The 17,943-nt window shown below is 39.2% G+C and overlaps 1 protein-coding gene across 1 annotated transcript in view; it reads right to left on the bottom strand.

Annotated features, from left to right (window-relative positions):
• The window catches only part of LOC138691356 (uncharacterized), a 38,061-nt gene that overhangs the window by 5,356 nt on the left and 14,762 nt on the right, over positions 1-17,943 (bottom strand). Inside the window, exon 3 of the mRNA XM_069813259.1 lies at positions 7,771-7,905. Coding sequence (XP_069669360.1) covers positions 7,771-7,905 — 135 coding nt within the window. The remainder of the gene's footprint in view (positions 1-7,770; positions 7,906-17,943) is intronic.

Here is a 17,943-nt window from a genome sequence, read left to right as displayed (position 1 = left end):
TGTTAAATGAAAAACATTCTATTTAGAATTTGCATCATCATCATTTACACTAGCGTGCTTACTTTCTATAAATAACAGGGCAGATCATTATTCATGTTACATATTTTAATCTTATTTCATTTACAGGGACACTGTAATTCCTTTAAATTTTTAATCTAGGCATTAATACTATTCATCTTGATAAAATTTGCGGTATATTATTGAACAAACCTTCGAGTTGTGTTTGAGTAATCGGCTGCCAGACATCATTTTCTAAAAATGTTTTTTTGACAGCTTTAGAATTACATAGGAACGTAATTGACTCATTTCCGTGTAAAAAAAATTACGAACCCTATTAAAAATAAAGGTAAAACGTTATTATACTTTTCAAATAGACAGACATAACATTAATTAATTATTAAATTAAAATAGTTTTAATCATAAATACCGTCACAATATTAAATGTAAGCTTATTGATGATAAGGGAAGTGAAATAAGTATTTGTTACTTATCTAAAATATTGACACAACGCAGAATAATTCCTTGCCGCTGAAAAAAAAAATATTCAATGAAAAGACGCAACACAAATTTTGCCACTGTTCATGAAAAGATTTAAAAGTTTCAGATTGAATGCTTCGTAACAACTAAAATTAAGTCTTTGTTGTTGTAATGATTTTGTTAGATTAAAACAATTTAATAAAGACATATCTGCCATCTGGGGGAAAAATAATGTAATCACGTATTTGTCGTTATTCACGATAAAAATATACCGCTTTTGGAGTTCATTTTTGTAAGAATCTCAAAAATGAAAAATTTTGAGTTGTGCCTCTCTTATCGCAAATGAACGATATTTAAAGTTAAGTAAACGCAACTGCAATGTTGAGTTAATGTTCCGCTCCGCTACTTACATAAACAAACGATGCTAAACCTTGGAAAGGGGTTCAAATGGAATTTTTACCCATGATGCTCAGTTCCCCATCGCTGTCTTAGGCCAATGATGAAGCAAGCGAAGTGGAGGATATTACTGTTAACCATAACAAACGAAATAGCTCCTGTATAAGACAGAAAAATAAGGAACAGCAACGACATGTGAACTTAAAGGAAATCACAGGGATAAAAACTACATTCCATCCACCGAGATTTAAGTGTCAGAGAGGCTGCTTGAGTGACTCGACGATCATATTGAACTATTAAATTCTGTAAGTTGATTGGATATTATTTGGAGCTCTAAGCAGAAATTTACAAAATGGTGAATTCTGAGTTGGTCTTCTTACAGTTAAATTCTCTATTTCCTGTTTTAATTTGTTTCTTCAATTTGCATTTCCTTTTCTTTGCTATCAAATACAATATCAAAGTAAATGGAATCAATGGTATAAGTATGCCTTCTAAACAGCGTATAGGACATGATTCTTAATATCAACATAATATGTAAAGGAATTATATATTGCTTTTTGGATTTAAAAAATGAAAACAACACAATGGAGAGAAGTTCGTAACGCAAAAGTTTTTTGCGTACTGTGGCAAATATAAAGCATTATCATCATTCGCCTTCACTGCAAAAAAGCGAAACTATGTAAGAAGATCTTGGAAACAAGAGGCGATTTTTATCGAAAGACTGCTGATCTGAAGCTGCTCTTGGTTAGGGATCTGATTCCCGCTTGGGCTGATTAATTGGTTGAGTTTTTAGAGCTTGTCTCTAGCTGTAAAGCAAACGCCAGGTTATCTATGGCGATTCCTCGACCTCACCTCATCTCGCGAGATACCATTTCCCTACCACCAATTTCATCGACGTTTAATACGTCGTTGTTAAATAACCAATCTTAAAAAATAAATACATTTTATATAACTTTTGACTTGTTTCACATCTTGAAGCTTTAATTCTGAATGCAAGATGGAATACAATAAATTAAATGAAAGAAACTGAATGACTTTGTCCAAAATAAAGTACCAATTATTTATTAACAAAATATTTGTTCCTGAATGAAGAGGAAAGTTTGCTGAATTTCAGAAGACCAACATTTCATAATCTCTCAAATTTGTAATACATGATACATGACCGCAAAAGCACATGTCAGGATAAAGAGGATACTGTCATATGCGTACAGAGTTATTTAAGATGTAACATGATACCTTACAGGATAATCGAGGAATATAGTTTCCTGATTAGACCTGAAAATATGTTGGTACTATGAAAAAGAAATTGAACGGTATAATATTAAGTAACTCTCCCTATAACGAACACAGAACAAATATGAACATGGGGGGGGGGGGGGGGTGTAGGGTTGCCACCTGTCCTGATTTTGTCGGAATCGTCCCTACTTTTTTATAACTGTCCTGTGTACCGAAACGAGTATGACGGAACGTTCAAATGTCCCTACTTTTCTGATTTTAAGTTACAAGCCGAGTTCGATTAGAGTCTTCTTAAGGTTTTACGTCAACTAATATTTGTAATAATATTAGGAATATTTATTTTCTTTTTCTTTAAAGTTCTACAGTTGGTCACCTTCATAATCATAACTGTTTAAATTTACAAATGGAAGAGTGAGCAACAATGGGTTCGTGTTTCTGTTTCTAAGAAATCAAGTCACTGCAGTTCGTGTTTCATTGTCGTGGAGCGGTGGGAAAATTAAGTAAAGACTAGGTTGGTGGCAGTTATAAAATGCACTGCACGTATGTTATAGTCCCGTCGCTGTTATTTCCGGCAGCCAATCACGTTGCAGGTCGGCTACATATAAACGTGTGTGTCTTGTGATTCGCTGATGATGACGTTATGCATTTCCTAAGGCTCGATAAATACTTATTATAATCGCCGGCCATTTTGGCTCTTTCATTAGCTTTCGCAGAAAGCACACAAGGATGTTATTTGCCGCTCAATTTTTTGCTGAATTACAGTGCGTTTGATTTATTATCATAGGAGCTACGACATGACAATGTTTAAGGGTGTGGCAAATAGATTCCTTGTCTGGTAGCTCGGCAACGAAAGAACAAAAATGACGAACGATACTACCTACCTAGACTTTATAGAGCCTTCACTGCCTAAGACATAAGCAAAGAGGAGGAGTCATGCCGGGAATAAGAGCGTCGCCACTTTTTTTTTTATAGCTATTGTTACGCAGTTTCGCAAGACGCAGACATTGTTTCTGACATTTTAGGGGTTCGTTTCAATTAAATGTTCTCTAAATTAAAGGGAAACAACAATGAAAGTGAAAGCAGTGATGGTGACAGTTATGACAGTCAAAATGATAAACGGAAGAAAAAGATGAAAACAATGTGTAGGCCTACATTTCGCAATCAGTGGTTACAAGATAATCAGTTTAGAAGTTGATTAGCTAAATGTGATGACGAAGGTATGGTAAATTGTATAGTGTGTCCTGCTTCGTTTTCAATAAAAAGCTAGGGAATTGGTGCAGTGAGAAAACATTTACACAGAAAGAAACACAACTTTCTGTGCATCGAGTGCTAAAACTAAATCGACTGAATTTTTTTTTTTACCGTGAAACATTCTCCTATTGAAAGTGAAGTGCTGAATTATTGTCGTTTGCATATCATGCAATCATCCATAACCTTAGTTATCTTTCTACTGATTGTAGCATTACGTTAGCGAGGGCATTTTCAAAGATTCCAAGTTAAGTCCAAAACTTCAGTGTGGAAGCACAAAATGTGATATGCTTGTTCAAAATGTATCGTCTCCTCATTCCGTAAAATTAGTGAGAATAACTTAAAAGATGACACTTTTTTCTCTGTTTGGACAGATGCCTCAAATAAAGGCAATATTAAGTGCTTTCCAGTCAGTATTAAATATTTTTCTGAGATTAGTGGAGTTAAAGAGAAATTACTTATCTTTTATGATGATTGGAATGGAACAGCTGACGGTATTTTGGGTCCATTTTTTAAACAAATATGCAGCCCCTAACTTACTAAAAATAGTAAAATTTGTGTTGTCCATTCCTGTCAGTAACGCGCATGTAGAAAGAGTGTTTTCTTTAACGAAAAACAAACAAATTTCACGTAAAATCCGTGGAAAGTGAAATTATGGTCAAAATAAATCTGAGTTGTTCAGAATTTCATCAATATGATCTAAATGAGCAATTCAATAGGTTATCTCATTTTTCATCAGCCAATCAAATGGCTAATTGGCTGATGACGCGCGAAGAGTCCATGTTCATTGGTCCTTTATTTTCAAATTGATAGCGACATCAGCGTACATTATAAACATAACTGCTTGAAATAAAAACATTACAATGGGTATAAATCAATTGTGTACGTATCATGACATAATATAAACGCGTTGAAAGTGCTTATACTGTGTATATAAAAACTGTACGTACTTACACCTTGTCACTACATTATTTTTCTGTATTTCTTAACAATTCGTCTGCTCTCAGTGTCTGCCGTCCGTTTTCGTCTGCTAGTTCCCAGTCTTGTGTTTATAAAAATTCTAACATTGAATGTTTTTTAATATCTCATTCTAAAGTTTGGAAAAAGGAGCATGTATCGGTAACGAAATGTCAGCCACACGTCCGTTTACAATAATCATTATAACTCAACAATGAATTGTCACTGGATGCTTTTATGATTAACCCATTGAATATGCCATAAGGACAAAATGTCATAAATCGTTAATATAAAACCAATGTAATGAGAATTATAGTGAAAAACATCACTGGTATCAGTCACTAACCCTCCACCTCTTTGGTATGCGACTCTCAGTATAAGTACCATGATTATTTTGTTAAATTGTAAGTCATGTACAACCCAGCAAAGATTACAAAAGAAAGAAAATAATTGAAGGTTAACATAGATGAACCTATAGTCCCGTCGCTCTAATTTCTGGCAGCCAATCACGTTGCAGGTCGGCTACATTTAAATGTATGCGTCTTGTGATTCGCTGATGAAGATGTTATGCATTTCCTAAGGCTGGATAAATACTTAATATAATCGCCCGCCATTTCGGCTCTTTCGTTGGCGTTCGCAGAAAGCACACGAGGACATCATTTGCCGCTCAATTATTTGCTTAATTACAGTGCGTTTGATTTATTATCATAGGAGCTACGACATGATAATGTTTAATGGTGTGGCAAATAGATCACTCGTCTGGTAGCTCGGCAACGAAAGAACAAAAATGGCGAACGATACTACCTACCTAGACATTATAGAGCCTTGACTTCCTAAGACATAAGCAAAGAGGAGGAATCACGCCGGGAATAATAGCGTCGCAACTATAACATAATTATTATACAAAGCTGATATTAATGTGGGCTACTTATATAGGCCTACGTGATTTATTTAAACTTACCTGTAGGCTTTAACATTCTCAGTCGTTTCGGCTTTATTTTCATTAAATCTGCTCGAAAATCAGGAACAAAATCGTCATCTTTAAAATGATACTCTGCTTGTATCAGGATTGAATTTATCCTGTCTTTTGCATGCAATTACCCATTTTTTTCTAATTCTTTAGGAATGGTAAAGAAAAACAACTCTTTATTTTTATAATTAGAATTGTTGCATACCGCAAGAGCACACCTTTTGACTGGCATAATGCATTCAAAACAACGTAAACAAGAAAAAACACGAGATACTGCTTTGAAGCATTTGAGCTTTGGCGCGCTCAGCTATCTTCTGACGTCAGAATACCTCTCCTTTCCCCGTCGATTCCTCGCCAACAAGCTCGATACTAATGCAACGTACGAGAAGTTTAGAAGCCTTGGTACATGAGAAGAAACTTTTAAAGGCCCCTGCAGCAGATATGTACGTCTATAAGTTCCAGCCTCCACCTCAGCCCATGATTTGTACAAGGCTACTAAGATAAACATAATTAATTTCAATACCTTTAGAAATGTTTAATATAGTATTTGTCGTTTATTTTCAAATTAAAGTACTTAAGGTTTAATTTTTAAAATGGAATACTGGCCGTTAAATATCCTAACTTTTCACCTCTTCAAGGTGGTAACCCTGGGAGGGTGCAAGATGAGGCAACTATTCTGCAATCAGCTACTGAGATAATCGCAGCATTGCCTAGTTAATGACCGTGCTAGCTCGCTGTGGAAAAGCCTTTTTATTTATTTTTTTTCGTGCATAAAATTTATTTAATATAGAACTTCTTTGTTAATTCCATGAGAAAGAGCTATTTTTATTGAAGATAAGCGTTAGCCTTGAAACTAACATAAATACAGTGACCTTGTTTTGTCAAATATAAGAACTGAGACTGAATTTCGCAGTTCTGAATCATAATTCACATCAGTGTGGTAGAAAATATCGGTGAAGACTTATCCCGAGTTGTTGAAAGGTTAAGTTAATTACGCACGCTTTAACATCTATGTCATAATATCGTGTAGGCCTATATAATATTTCGGTATATCGGTAGACCGTGAAATATTGTTGTGATTGTTTCTATTTTGATATATGTGCTTTCTATGGTCGTGAACTGTTGAGATTCTGTTCCAATTTTCATATATATGGCTTGTATTCATTTCAACCCGATTTCAATGTTATTAAAATACTAGCCATACCCATGCGCTTCACTGCACTTACTACAAATAAATATTATTTAAGTAAATATGTTATATTTTAAAATACAGCCTTGTTATTATTTAGTTTGTAATTGGCTAGGCAAATATTATTAAAATTGTACTATGGGGCCCTCTTGGTACACTTCTGAAGTATGGGTGAAGCCTTCTGGGTCACCTGTATATTCGAAAATCTTGTTCCATGCCAGCCATAATAGCCGGCGGATAAATTAAGTCCTTTAAAATAAAAAAATAAAAAACTACAATGCAAATATATACTATTTTCGGAAAAAAAGAGCACGATTTAACTAATACAGGATGGACCAAAAGAGGTGAAGCCTTTCCTTTTATTTATTACTAAATAACCTTAAGAGGTACAACAAAAATAAAAATGTGCATTGAAAGCTAATAGACTGGAGATTATTTATGAAAAATAATATTGGACATATGACTACCATTCATCTCCTGACATTGACGAATTCTAGGCACTACACCTAGCATAACCTTCTCCTAAGTTTGCGAATTCCTCTACGAATGTTTTCTTTGAGAACAGCAAACATTCTTGGTTTATTCAGGTACATATTATCCTTGAGGAACCCCTAGAGAAAATAATTAGGAGCTGTGAGGTTTGGCGATCACGGAGGCCAGTTAATGTTTACATTCCGAGACATCACTTTAGCTGGGAACATCGTTTGAAGCAAAGCCGTGGCTGGTTGTTCCATCTTGTGGGAACCATATCCCATCCACATTTTCCACATCCAACAATGGTCAAACGATGTTTCCAGCTCATGTGATGTCTCGGAATGGAAACATTAACTGGCCTCGGAGATCGCCAGATCTCACTGTCCTTGATTAATTCCTCTGGGGGTTCCTCTAGAATAAGGTGTACCAGAATAAACCAAGAACGATTGCTGTACATTCGTACAGAAATTCGCAATCTCTCGCAAGAAACTTTGGAGAAGGTTATGCTAGGTGTGGTGACTAGTATCCGTCTATGTCAGGACGTGAATGGTGGTCATATGCTTAATATTATTTTTCATAAATAATCTCCAATGTATTGGCTTTCAATGTACATCTCTATTTTCATTGTACCTTTTACGGTTATTTCATAATAAATAAAAGAAAAAAGGTTCGCTTATTTTGGTTCATTCTGTATTACTCTGAAGATGTAGGCCTAATTGAATTCATAAGTTATGAAAAAAATGGTACAGATGTAAAGAGATGGTGTCGGACAAATGGATTATAAGATAATTATCAGTAGAAAAAGAACCAGTATCCCACTCACCTGAACTTCACACTTAAAAAAATCAAAATTATCTGCCTCTTTTGTTTCTTCATCTTTCATATCTGAAGTAATATAACTCTGGTCCACGCATTCTTCCTTTATCCCAATCATATGCTCATTGAATAAGTTCCTTTCCTGCAGAATACAAAGACATGACAAAAAATAAAATTAATATATTACAGTGCTACAAACTGTTCTGTTACACACTAAAGGCTAGCTCCCATTTAACAGAATCGAACCAAATTGAATCGAAATGAAACATCTGCTGCTGCTCACATCTAGTGGAATCGAACCGAAGCTTGTTGAAGATTAAAATGGATTTCATAGTTATATGAAGAGAAAGAAAGAGAAGAAATAAATATCCAAAACACGAAAAGGAAACACTGGATTCATGATATTTTATCGTTTAATTTTAATTTACATTGGAGATTCTCAGAAAATTAAAGGTTCCTGAAAAGACTCTTCAGACAATTGCATCAACCATTTTAAAATCCTCATTGAACATCATCAATCGGCATCTCTATTCATCTTTATAATATATCACTGTATATTATTTATTTTTCAATAAAATCTTATCGTATTGATAGCTACCACATCTTTTCGAGATCATTAAATTTACATACACTTAGGCTTGTTTTAGCCCATTGTGCACCGTATACATGTGATGATTGTCTAAATCCGACAGGTGGCCTGGATAGCGTTCATGAATCCGACACTTAAAGGTGAGCCATCCTGCCTCAGCCCCGGAGAGAACCAGGTACCGTTTCGCGGACGAGAAACCTCCTGAGCCCCATGCCCTTCCTATATCACCATCAAAAACCCGTCCTACCCCGAGACATCACCCCAGTCTATTTTCACTATTGTATATGATAAATGAAATGAGGGTGAGATGAAAAGTGTTGGTGAAATGATATAGGGAAACTGGAGTATCCCTAGAAAAGTCCTCTGCAACGTCTGCTTTGTCCACCACAAATTCCATCATGACCTGACCAGGGATCGAATCCTGGCCGCGTGGATAGAAGACCAGCGTGCTAGCCGCTTGACCACAGACACGACATTCTTTTGTCTTACTTAGAAATATGGACCTAATCTGCATGCACATCACTGATGCTTGCCAAAAACGTTAAATAACGGAATCAAACTGTTTTGGGGCGACATTAATTCCCTAAGCTAATAGCAATTAGGCTATTTACCAGAAGCTGCGATTTAATTTAATCTGGTAAGCATCGCGCCTGACCGGAAAGTTTTGCAAATTGGAAAATCGTATTCTTATTTAACAAGAGAATCAACCATCTGTTCATCAACACTGACCTATCAGATTTATCGAACTGCGCGTATATTAGCATTACTGTGTGTAGACCTATTCGGCAGTTGGTCATACGCTCTTACGTGCAATAATGTTAACTCACAACCTGGGACATATTATTTTTGTCACACTGTCTTGGATGTGGGGTATTTTTACGCCCGGTCGAGGTGGGTTCCTCCAAGTGGTGACCGGGGGGTGCAATGGTGGCTCTCGTGCTTTTCTTTTCGGCCATTTTTCGTCCTATCACCAACCACTCCTCTTCGTTCTCTCTTCTTTTTCATCACTATTTCTCTTCGCCGGCCGCCATTGCATGCGGAACGCCCACCACATCATCACAGCCACTTTCACCTCTCCATCCCCGCTGTGTTTGTTCTTGCCACGTCCGCCACCATGACGGGATTTGTTAACAATGCCTGATGAGGCTTCATTTTTCTTCCCCTTCTACTTCTTATATCTATTATTAGGTTAAGTTTCTTAGGTTTATAACTCCCGTCTCACCAGCGGGGATCTTTCCTATCTCCGTGGTCCTGTCCCACGGTTTCGAGCGCGACTTCCGACTTGTGTGGCCCGACAGGGCGCCCAGCAACGAAGCAATAGTGGACCCTTCATACTGCCCCTATATGCAAGTCTAGGTGCGGAGCCCGGACCAGTAGTCATGTACACTCACGTAAAGCCCCAATGGGGTCCCGGAGCGACTTAAACGTCCTGGTGACCGACTCTGCTCGCCGGGACGGATATGTTGCTCCTACGTGTTACCGCTGACGTATGGGTGTCGCAGTGTAATCAACCACAAGTCCCCTGAAGCTGCGTGCGGTCTCGGATTGCTCCGGCTTTGGGAGGGTAGGTCGGAGTTAGCCGAAGTAGTCTGGCACTTGTGTTCAGTGTAGAGTGGGGAGCCACGGGCGGTTATTCCCGTGGTAGGGGCATAAAACTGCGACACGCCTCTGGTGTAAGACTTGCCATTAGGTGTGTAATGACCAGTTTGAAGGGTAACTTGCATGAAGTAGGTTGCTTGGGATCGGGCTGTGGGGGGGTCCCCACGGCCGGCACAGACAGAGAAGACTTTTTTGGTGTCTTTTTCTTCCGCCCCCCCCGGTGGCAGGCTGACGCCGACGGTTCCGTAGGGGGGGGCCAGTTTCAAAATGGCTTCTACGCGCTCTTCTTCTCCTCCTTGAGAAAAAACTAATAAGAAACATAAGACAGGAGAAAGTACGACTGGTGGTCATATGACGAAAATTGCTATGGAATTGGACCCTGAGAAAGTTACTGTAAAAGTGCCGCCTCCAAAGTTTATCAGTATCACATTGGACGGAACGGAAGAAACTATGAAAGACATTAGTCCATTCTACGTGAGACGTGCGCTCGATGGACTCGTTGGAAAGGTCAGAAATGCAACTCGACTCCGCAACGGTAGTCTCCTCGTTGAGACTGCATCTGCAAAACAGAGTGAGACGCTGTTGAAAGCAAAGTTGCTGGGGTCATACCCCATCAGAGTTGAACGACACTCCTCGCTTAACACCACGCGAGGAGTTGTGCATACAGATTCTCTAGATGGTCTATCAGACGAAGAGATCCAATTAGAGCTGGCGGAACAGTCCGTGTCCAAGGCTTACCGTTTAATACGGAAGCGGGACGGACGGACTGAACCCCTGAGCACAGTCTTTCTTAACTTTCAAACGTCTCTCTTGCCAGAATATATCTTTGTCGGCTACGAGCGTGTCCCTGTGCGTGCGTATGTGCCGAAACCAATACGGTGCTTTAGGTGCCAACGGTTCGGACATACGCAAAAACGTTGCACAAACAATATCAACTGTGCAAAGTGCGGCGGTGCAGAACATGGGGATTACCCATGTACTGGCGCCGAGCACTGTGTGAATTGTTCTGGGGACCATGCTTCAAATTCTAAAAACTGCCCAAAGTATATGCTGAAAAAGACGATTCAAGAGTTTCGAGTCCGGGAAAATATTAGCTTCTTTGAGGCACGTAAGCGTATTTTAGATAAAGAAAAGAAGGCAACTGATAAGTCCTATGCGTCTGTACTGCAGAGAGCAACAGAGGGAATCGATGCCACCACACAAACGCCACCTCTTACGAACATACCTGGGAAGTGAATTGAGATCGCAACCCAGACATATGTAGACGCCGCTACTCAGACTGCTGAGTCAGACGACACTTGTGGACTTGACATCAGGCCTTACGTCCCTAAGAAAATTATTGTTATGACAGCAGAGAAGGATTGTAGGCCTAGTAGAACACCAGAACGTCGCACTCCTAGTTCGGGTGGCAGGTCGAGATCACGTTCTCGATCACGTCCTCGATCAAGATCGCGATCAGGAGTGCGACGAACTGCAAGTGAGTCGCCGGAGTCGAAGACAAAGCAGTCGCAGGCAAAAGCATCTTCCCATAGAAAGGAAAAGAAGAGAAGATCCCCTGTTAAGCCACCAACATGATATAGCTGCTCTTGATGACTGATATTGTACAGTGGAATGTGAACGGTGTACGCAGCAGATATACAGAACTACAGCAATTGATCTATCATGAAAACCCTGCCATTTTATGTCTCCCTAAGTATCTCGGGATACTACGTTCACCGGTACGATGACCTTGCCGGTATTCGTGCCAACGGAGGTTGTGCTCTCCTATTCCGCCAAAGTGTCTTTTCCTCTGTTATCAACATCAACAGCCCACATCAATGCATAACCGCTCGAGTCACTCTACCTTCCATCCAGTTCTCAATAGTGTCTGTATATATACCCCCAGACACACCTTTCACAGTGCATGACATTGAAGATATTTTCTCGCAGGTACCTGCTCCATATCTGGTAGTGGGGCATTTTAATGCATCCCACCATTCATGGGGCTCAAATTCCGATGATGACAGAGGAAATAAAATAGCAGAGGTATGTACCCGTCTAAATCTTGTTACCCTGAATTCAGGGGAAGCAACACATCTCTCCTTAGCTTACGGTACATACTCCATGATAGATATCTCCATTTGTAGCCCAGTTTTGTCCACGCATTTCGAATGGTCTGTGATTCACGACCTACATAGTAGTGACCACTATCCCATTCGAATGCGTATGTCCGCTTTACGTCCGGCGGAATCTCGATCTCCAAACTGGGTTCTTAAAAAGGCGGACTGGGTCAGATTTTCGGAGTCCATATCATTCGATGATAACGGCCATGAAAATGTGGACTCCGTAGTAGACCATTTCTCAATTGTGGTTATAAAGTCAGCGGAATTATCTATCCCCCGGTCGTCCTGCAGGCCAAAACGCTTCTCTGTCCCCTGGTGGACGGATGCCTGTAGAGATGAAATCCGTGACCGCAAACGTGCTTTACGCCAATTAGAGCGCCATCCGACCCAAGAATATTTTGTCCAATTTAAACGTCTTCGAGCCAAAGCTCGTCGCAATGTGTGCGATGCTAAGACGTCCTGGACAAATTACGTCAGTTCATTGAAACACAACGTACCAGCTAACACCATATGGGACAAAGTCCGTCGTATAATGGGGAAACGCAGTTCTGTAATTCCGGGCCTTCTAAACAATGGAGTAACGACCACCAGTCCAATAGACATTGCTGAAATATTTGCTACCACATTTTCACAAATAAGCAGCTCAAATAATTACGACCCAGAATTTCTGAAAATCAAAGATACTGCAGAAAAACGAAACCTAAATTTTCAATCTGACAACACTGAAGACTACAATGCACCGTTCACTTCCGAGGAGCTGGAGGCGGCACTAGACACATCCCCTCTGACACCTCCCCTGGCCCTGATAACATCCATAACCGCATGCTTCGTCATCTTCCACCAGCTGAAAAATCCTTTCTTCTGTCTATGTACAATAGAATCAGGACTGAGGGTGTATTTCCATCTGCTTGGCGTTCTGCCATTGTAATTCCAGTCCAGAAACCGGGAAAGGACCCTTCTTTACCTGGCAAATACAGGCCAATCTGTCTCACCAGCTGTGTGTGCAAGGTTATGGAAAAGATGATAAGCAAACGCCTGATGTGGGTACTCGAATCGGGAAACCGATTATCTAACATCCAGTGTGGTTTTCGCAAGCACAGATCCGCCGCAAACCATCTTGTTCGGCTTGAGACCGCAGTTAGAGATGCTTTCCTCAAGAAGGAACATCTTGTGGCGGTCTTCTTTGATCTAGAAAAGGCTTACGATACCACGTGGCGTTTTGGAATTCTGCAAACCCTGTAAGACTGGGGACTTCGTGGCAGTCTGCCAACGTTTATTGCGAAGTTCATGGCAGAGCGGTATTTCCGAGTTCGAGTAGGCACCACACTTTCTAACGAACATCTCCAAGAAAATGGCGTTCCGCAGAAGTCTGTATTAAGTGTTCTTCTTTTCTGCATTGCGATCAATGGCATTGCACATTGTGTAGGTAACCGAGTATCTTCTCCCTTGTACGTTGATGACTTCAGTTTATATTACAGTTCCCGATACCTGCCAACTATCGGTCAACAGTTGCAACTGGTCATCAATGTGCTATCGGAGTGGTCTCTTCGCAATGGCTTTAAATTCTCCACTCAGAAGACGCAGTGTGTCCACTTCTACTACCATCGTGGACTCCATCCACATCCTGAACTGCGCCTTAATGGAGTGGAGTTGCAATATACAGACACTGCGAGGTTTTTGGGCCTTATCTTTGATTATAAATTAACGTGGGAGGCGCATATCCGTGATTTGAGAAGGCATTGTGAAGATCGTTAAACATTTTACGCCTTTTGTCAGGGGTTCGCTGGGGTGGAGACCGCATAGTGCTTTTACGTCTATATCGTTCTCTTATCCGTTAAAAGCTGGATTATGGCTGTTTTATCTATGGCTCAGCAAATAAATCTAAGCTACGTTTCTTAGACACTATCCATCATCGGGGGATACGACTCGCTACAGGTGCCTTCCGAACGAGTCGGATAGGGAGCCTGTATTGTGAAGCGGGGCAACCATCACTGTATCGGCGACGTAATGTCCTGTTGTGCTCATATGCGGTTAAACTCCGCTCGCAGCCTGAGCACAATTCTTTCGACTCTTTCCATCATTCGTCTCTTTACGGCCGATAGAGTGAAAATCCACGGAGACCTCGTCCAGCAGGTGTGCTATTCCGTGAACTGCTCTCTGAGCTCGACGTCGATCTACCATCCGTTCGCACATTAGAATACACCATCACTCCACCGTGGATTATGCGACGCCCCATGTTTTTTATGTAAGCCTGAGCCAAAGTTTTAAGAATTTTACACCAGCTTTTGTTTATAGACTTCGTTTTAGTGAACTTTTATCCCGATATCCAAATTATTCTTTAGTTTATACTGACGGATTCCGAGTAAATTATTGTGTTGGTTGCTCCTTCGTTGCAAATGGACAGATATTTAAATATAAACTGAGCGAATATACCAGTGTTTTTACTGCAGAATTATATGCCTTTTACAGAGTTTTATTGTTTTTAATGCGAGAACCTCGGGGCAGATATCTAATCTGCTCTGACTCTTTAAGTGCCATTCAGTCTTTGCAGTCTCTCTATTCAGAGGATCCCCTTGTGTTAAGAACTCACCAGCTGTTCCACACACTCCTAAGCTCTGATTGCGAGATTTTAGTAGTGTGGATTCCTGGCCATGTCGGAATTCGTGGGAATGAGGCCGCAGATGCTGCAGCCAAGGATGGTGCCACGAATGGCACTCTGGTATATTGGCGCGAGAGGTGGCAAGACTTACAAAATTATTTGAAATGTAGAATATGGTGGCAATGGGAAGGAGAATGGTCTGCACAAGAGGAAAACAAATTACGAAGAATAAAGAATACTGTTCGAGTTTGGGATTCGTCCACAAGAGCGTCAAACACGAAGAAGTTTTACTCACCCGGTTGAGGATTGGCCATTGTTATCTGACACATGGCTATCTGCTACGTGGCGAGCTTCAGCCGGAGTGTGATCTATGCCATGTTCCACTTACGGTGGAACATTTTTTATTGCATTGTAGAAAATATGACCGTGTCCGTCGGCAATATGGAATTCGGCCGACTCTTCGTGACGCTCTTGGAAATTATTTTAATTGTACAAATGCAGTCCTGAGATTTTTATCGAGTACTGGACTTGACAGGGTGATTTAGTTTTTGACCCGTTTTAATTATCCTCCGGACCCTTTACATCCGGAGGTTACACTTGTTATTTAGTATATAAGTTTTTTAACAAACTTGACATTCGGACCTTTTACATCCGAGTATTTTAGAAATACGCCAGATAATTTATTTATGGTAGCATTTGTATTGTTATTTTGTCTCTTTTTAAATACTAGTTAAGGTCAGATTTTTATAATGCTTTATGCATCACCCTGTTGAAACTGCATTTGTGTACCTCGTTTTAATCGTGACAACGTTTTTTAGTTCTTTAAGCATTCTGATTATTGTATTATGTCTCTGTTCTGTAAAGAATTTTAGATAAGGGCGCAAATAGCCATAGATGCTGACGCGCCATTTTTAAACCCCACTAACTAACTATTTTTACCCAGTTCTAAATACCAGGCGCTTTTTTCATGTCTATGTGACATATGGCAATGAAATTAAGTTTGGAGCACATGAGATAATATTTCATAATTAAAAAAATATATATATATATTTTTATGGAAAGGAAGGCTTTGCTGCCAATGAATTTATGTTTTGAGAATTTCCTCGACACAGTTTTACACTCTGTTAATAAACAAGGAATGGAAGCACATAACCTAATCCTTAACAAAATTGAATATCAGAACATTGAACTGTAAACAATAATGCATAAATTAACCTAAAAATAAATTCCAATGTTACAAAACTTGTACTAAATATTTATATTGAATTTAGGCAGTTGTGACAAACATAATTTCTGCAGTCTCCACTGAATCTATATCTGGATCTGTATCATAGTCATTGTCTCTAAAGTCACTTTCTTCAGCTTCCAAAGTATTGTGCGTCCAACCACTGAACTTCGGATCATCAGCCTGCATGCAGTCCTTCGATGAGGATGTCATGATTATGTTTAGAGAAGAAATGAGATAAATCTGGAAAAACTAACATGGGGTATAATCTACCCGAGCCTGAAATTAAAGTGGTTTAGGTTATGATTACTCACCTACAGGAACACAACTGTTACATCTAACATTGAATAGTCAAGTGCCAGGAAGGTACTCAATAGCGTTCCTGTGTTGGGTGACGGATAACAAAATTAACGAAAGATTCTCTTGATGTCCCAATGTCACCTACAGGTGCCGCTTCCTAACGAGCTGTCCAAAATTACCAGTAAATGTATTTAAACAAATATCGCCATGGACAATGCATTAATAGACATCTGGTAACTGAATTTCAACCATTGTTGGCGACTAGCTCGTAAATCTGCAGCATCTGCAGCAGTAGAGAAGAAAACATCAGTGTGGATGCAGAAGAATCTCAACTTCGTTCGCACTTCACATAATGGCTTGTGAAAATAGAACTAAGAGTTAACTAGTTTTATTTTTGTTTCCATATATACATTACTAAACTATTGATATTTCATATGCAGTTTTCATAAACAAGTAAAAAAGATGCATATAGTGTATATAGGGACTACAAAGTGTCATGTCACCTCCAGGTGACATTGATCATATACATTAAGCGTCCGATCTCATTATATTAGTATAGTTATGTTACTTATTTTTCTTTTATAGTCTGACTGTGTATGAATACTGGAGATGATGTACGAAGATACAGTTGAAGCATCGTCTGTAAGTTATATTACCATATTTCCACCAGCTGATGGACCAGTTATCGATGAGGAAAGTGGTGACGAAACAACCAATGACATCAACCATCTTCCAGGAAGAATAGTCAGATCCACATTTGAAGTCAACGTTACTTCTGCCAATGACGTACTAATAGATAATGATGAAGGAAATAACCCGACACCATCAACAATTGACCAGATAACAATGCCCAATTCCTATATTGAGGAAATAAATACTAAACACTTAAGTTTCAACAGACAAAAACAAACTACCGAATTCAGATCGAATATACATGGAAGAAATAATTATGGTCAACGAAAGAAAATAGTGTTTTTCTAACATTTCTCGCGATGAAAGACAATCTATTTCTAGTATTAGTCAGACTTCGGCAGAGAAAAAAAAAAAAAAACAAAATAATCTACTTCTAATATTTCTCTTCGTAATAAAGAGTGGTCTGACAAAAAAAAATCTTTACTTGTAAATCTGGAAGAGGCAACGTAGATGAAACATTTGCAGATTATAATGAACCGAAACTTACTCCTGTCTAATGTTTCGAGCTCCTGTTCAGTGCAGAAATACTTGCTGTCATGTGTGAAATGTCAAAATTGTATGCCCTCCAAAGGAATCATTCTATTGAATTGGACAAACAAGATATAAAAAGCTTACATTGCCATTCTCTTACTGACGGGCTACATGTCTCCCCAAAGCATAAGAATGTTCTGCGAAACAAAATCAGATGTACACAATGAACCTGTATCCAATACCATGACGAGAAGTAGGTTTACAGAAATCCACAAATATTTACATCTTTCGGACAATTTTATTTCAAACTTCCTCCTAATGATGAATTGGTAAAGTCTGAAGATACTTCGAGATTCTACATGAAAATTTTGGCCAACAGTTTGAAAAGGTATGGTCGAGTTACAAATCTATTTATGAAACAATGGTTACCTATTATGGGAGACATAGTGTCAATCAGCATATTCATGGAAAGCCATTGAGTTTTGGATATAAACTATGGTCAGCAGCTACACGTCTTGGCTATCTCGCTGCGTTTGAACCATACCAAGGAGCTAAACAGGCCAAGCAGAATATGGGTTACTAGCTGCTGTTGTATTTGAACT

The sequence above is a fragment of the Periplaneta americana genome, chromosome 16, assembly GCF_040183065.1.
Source record: "Periplaneta americana isolate PAMFEO1 chromosome 16, P.americana_PAMFEO1_priV1, whole genome shotgun sequence".
NCBI classification, from domain to species: Eukaryota; Metazoa; Arthropoda; class Insecta; order Blattodea; family Blattidae; genus Periplaneta; species Periplaneta americana.
This window is presented reverse-complemented; position numbering and strand designations above follow the sequence as displayed.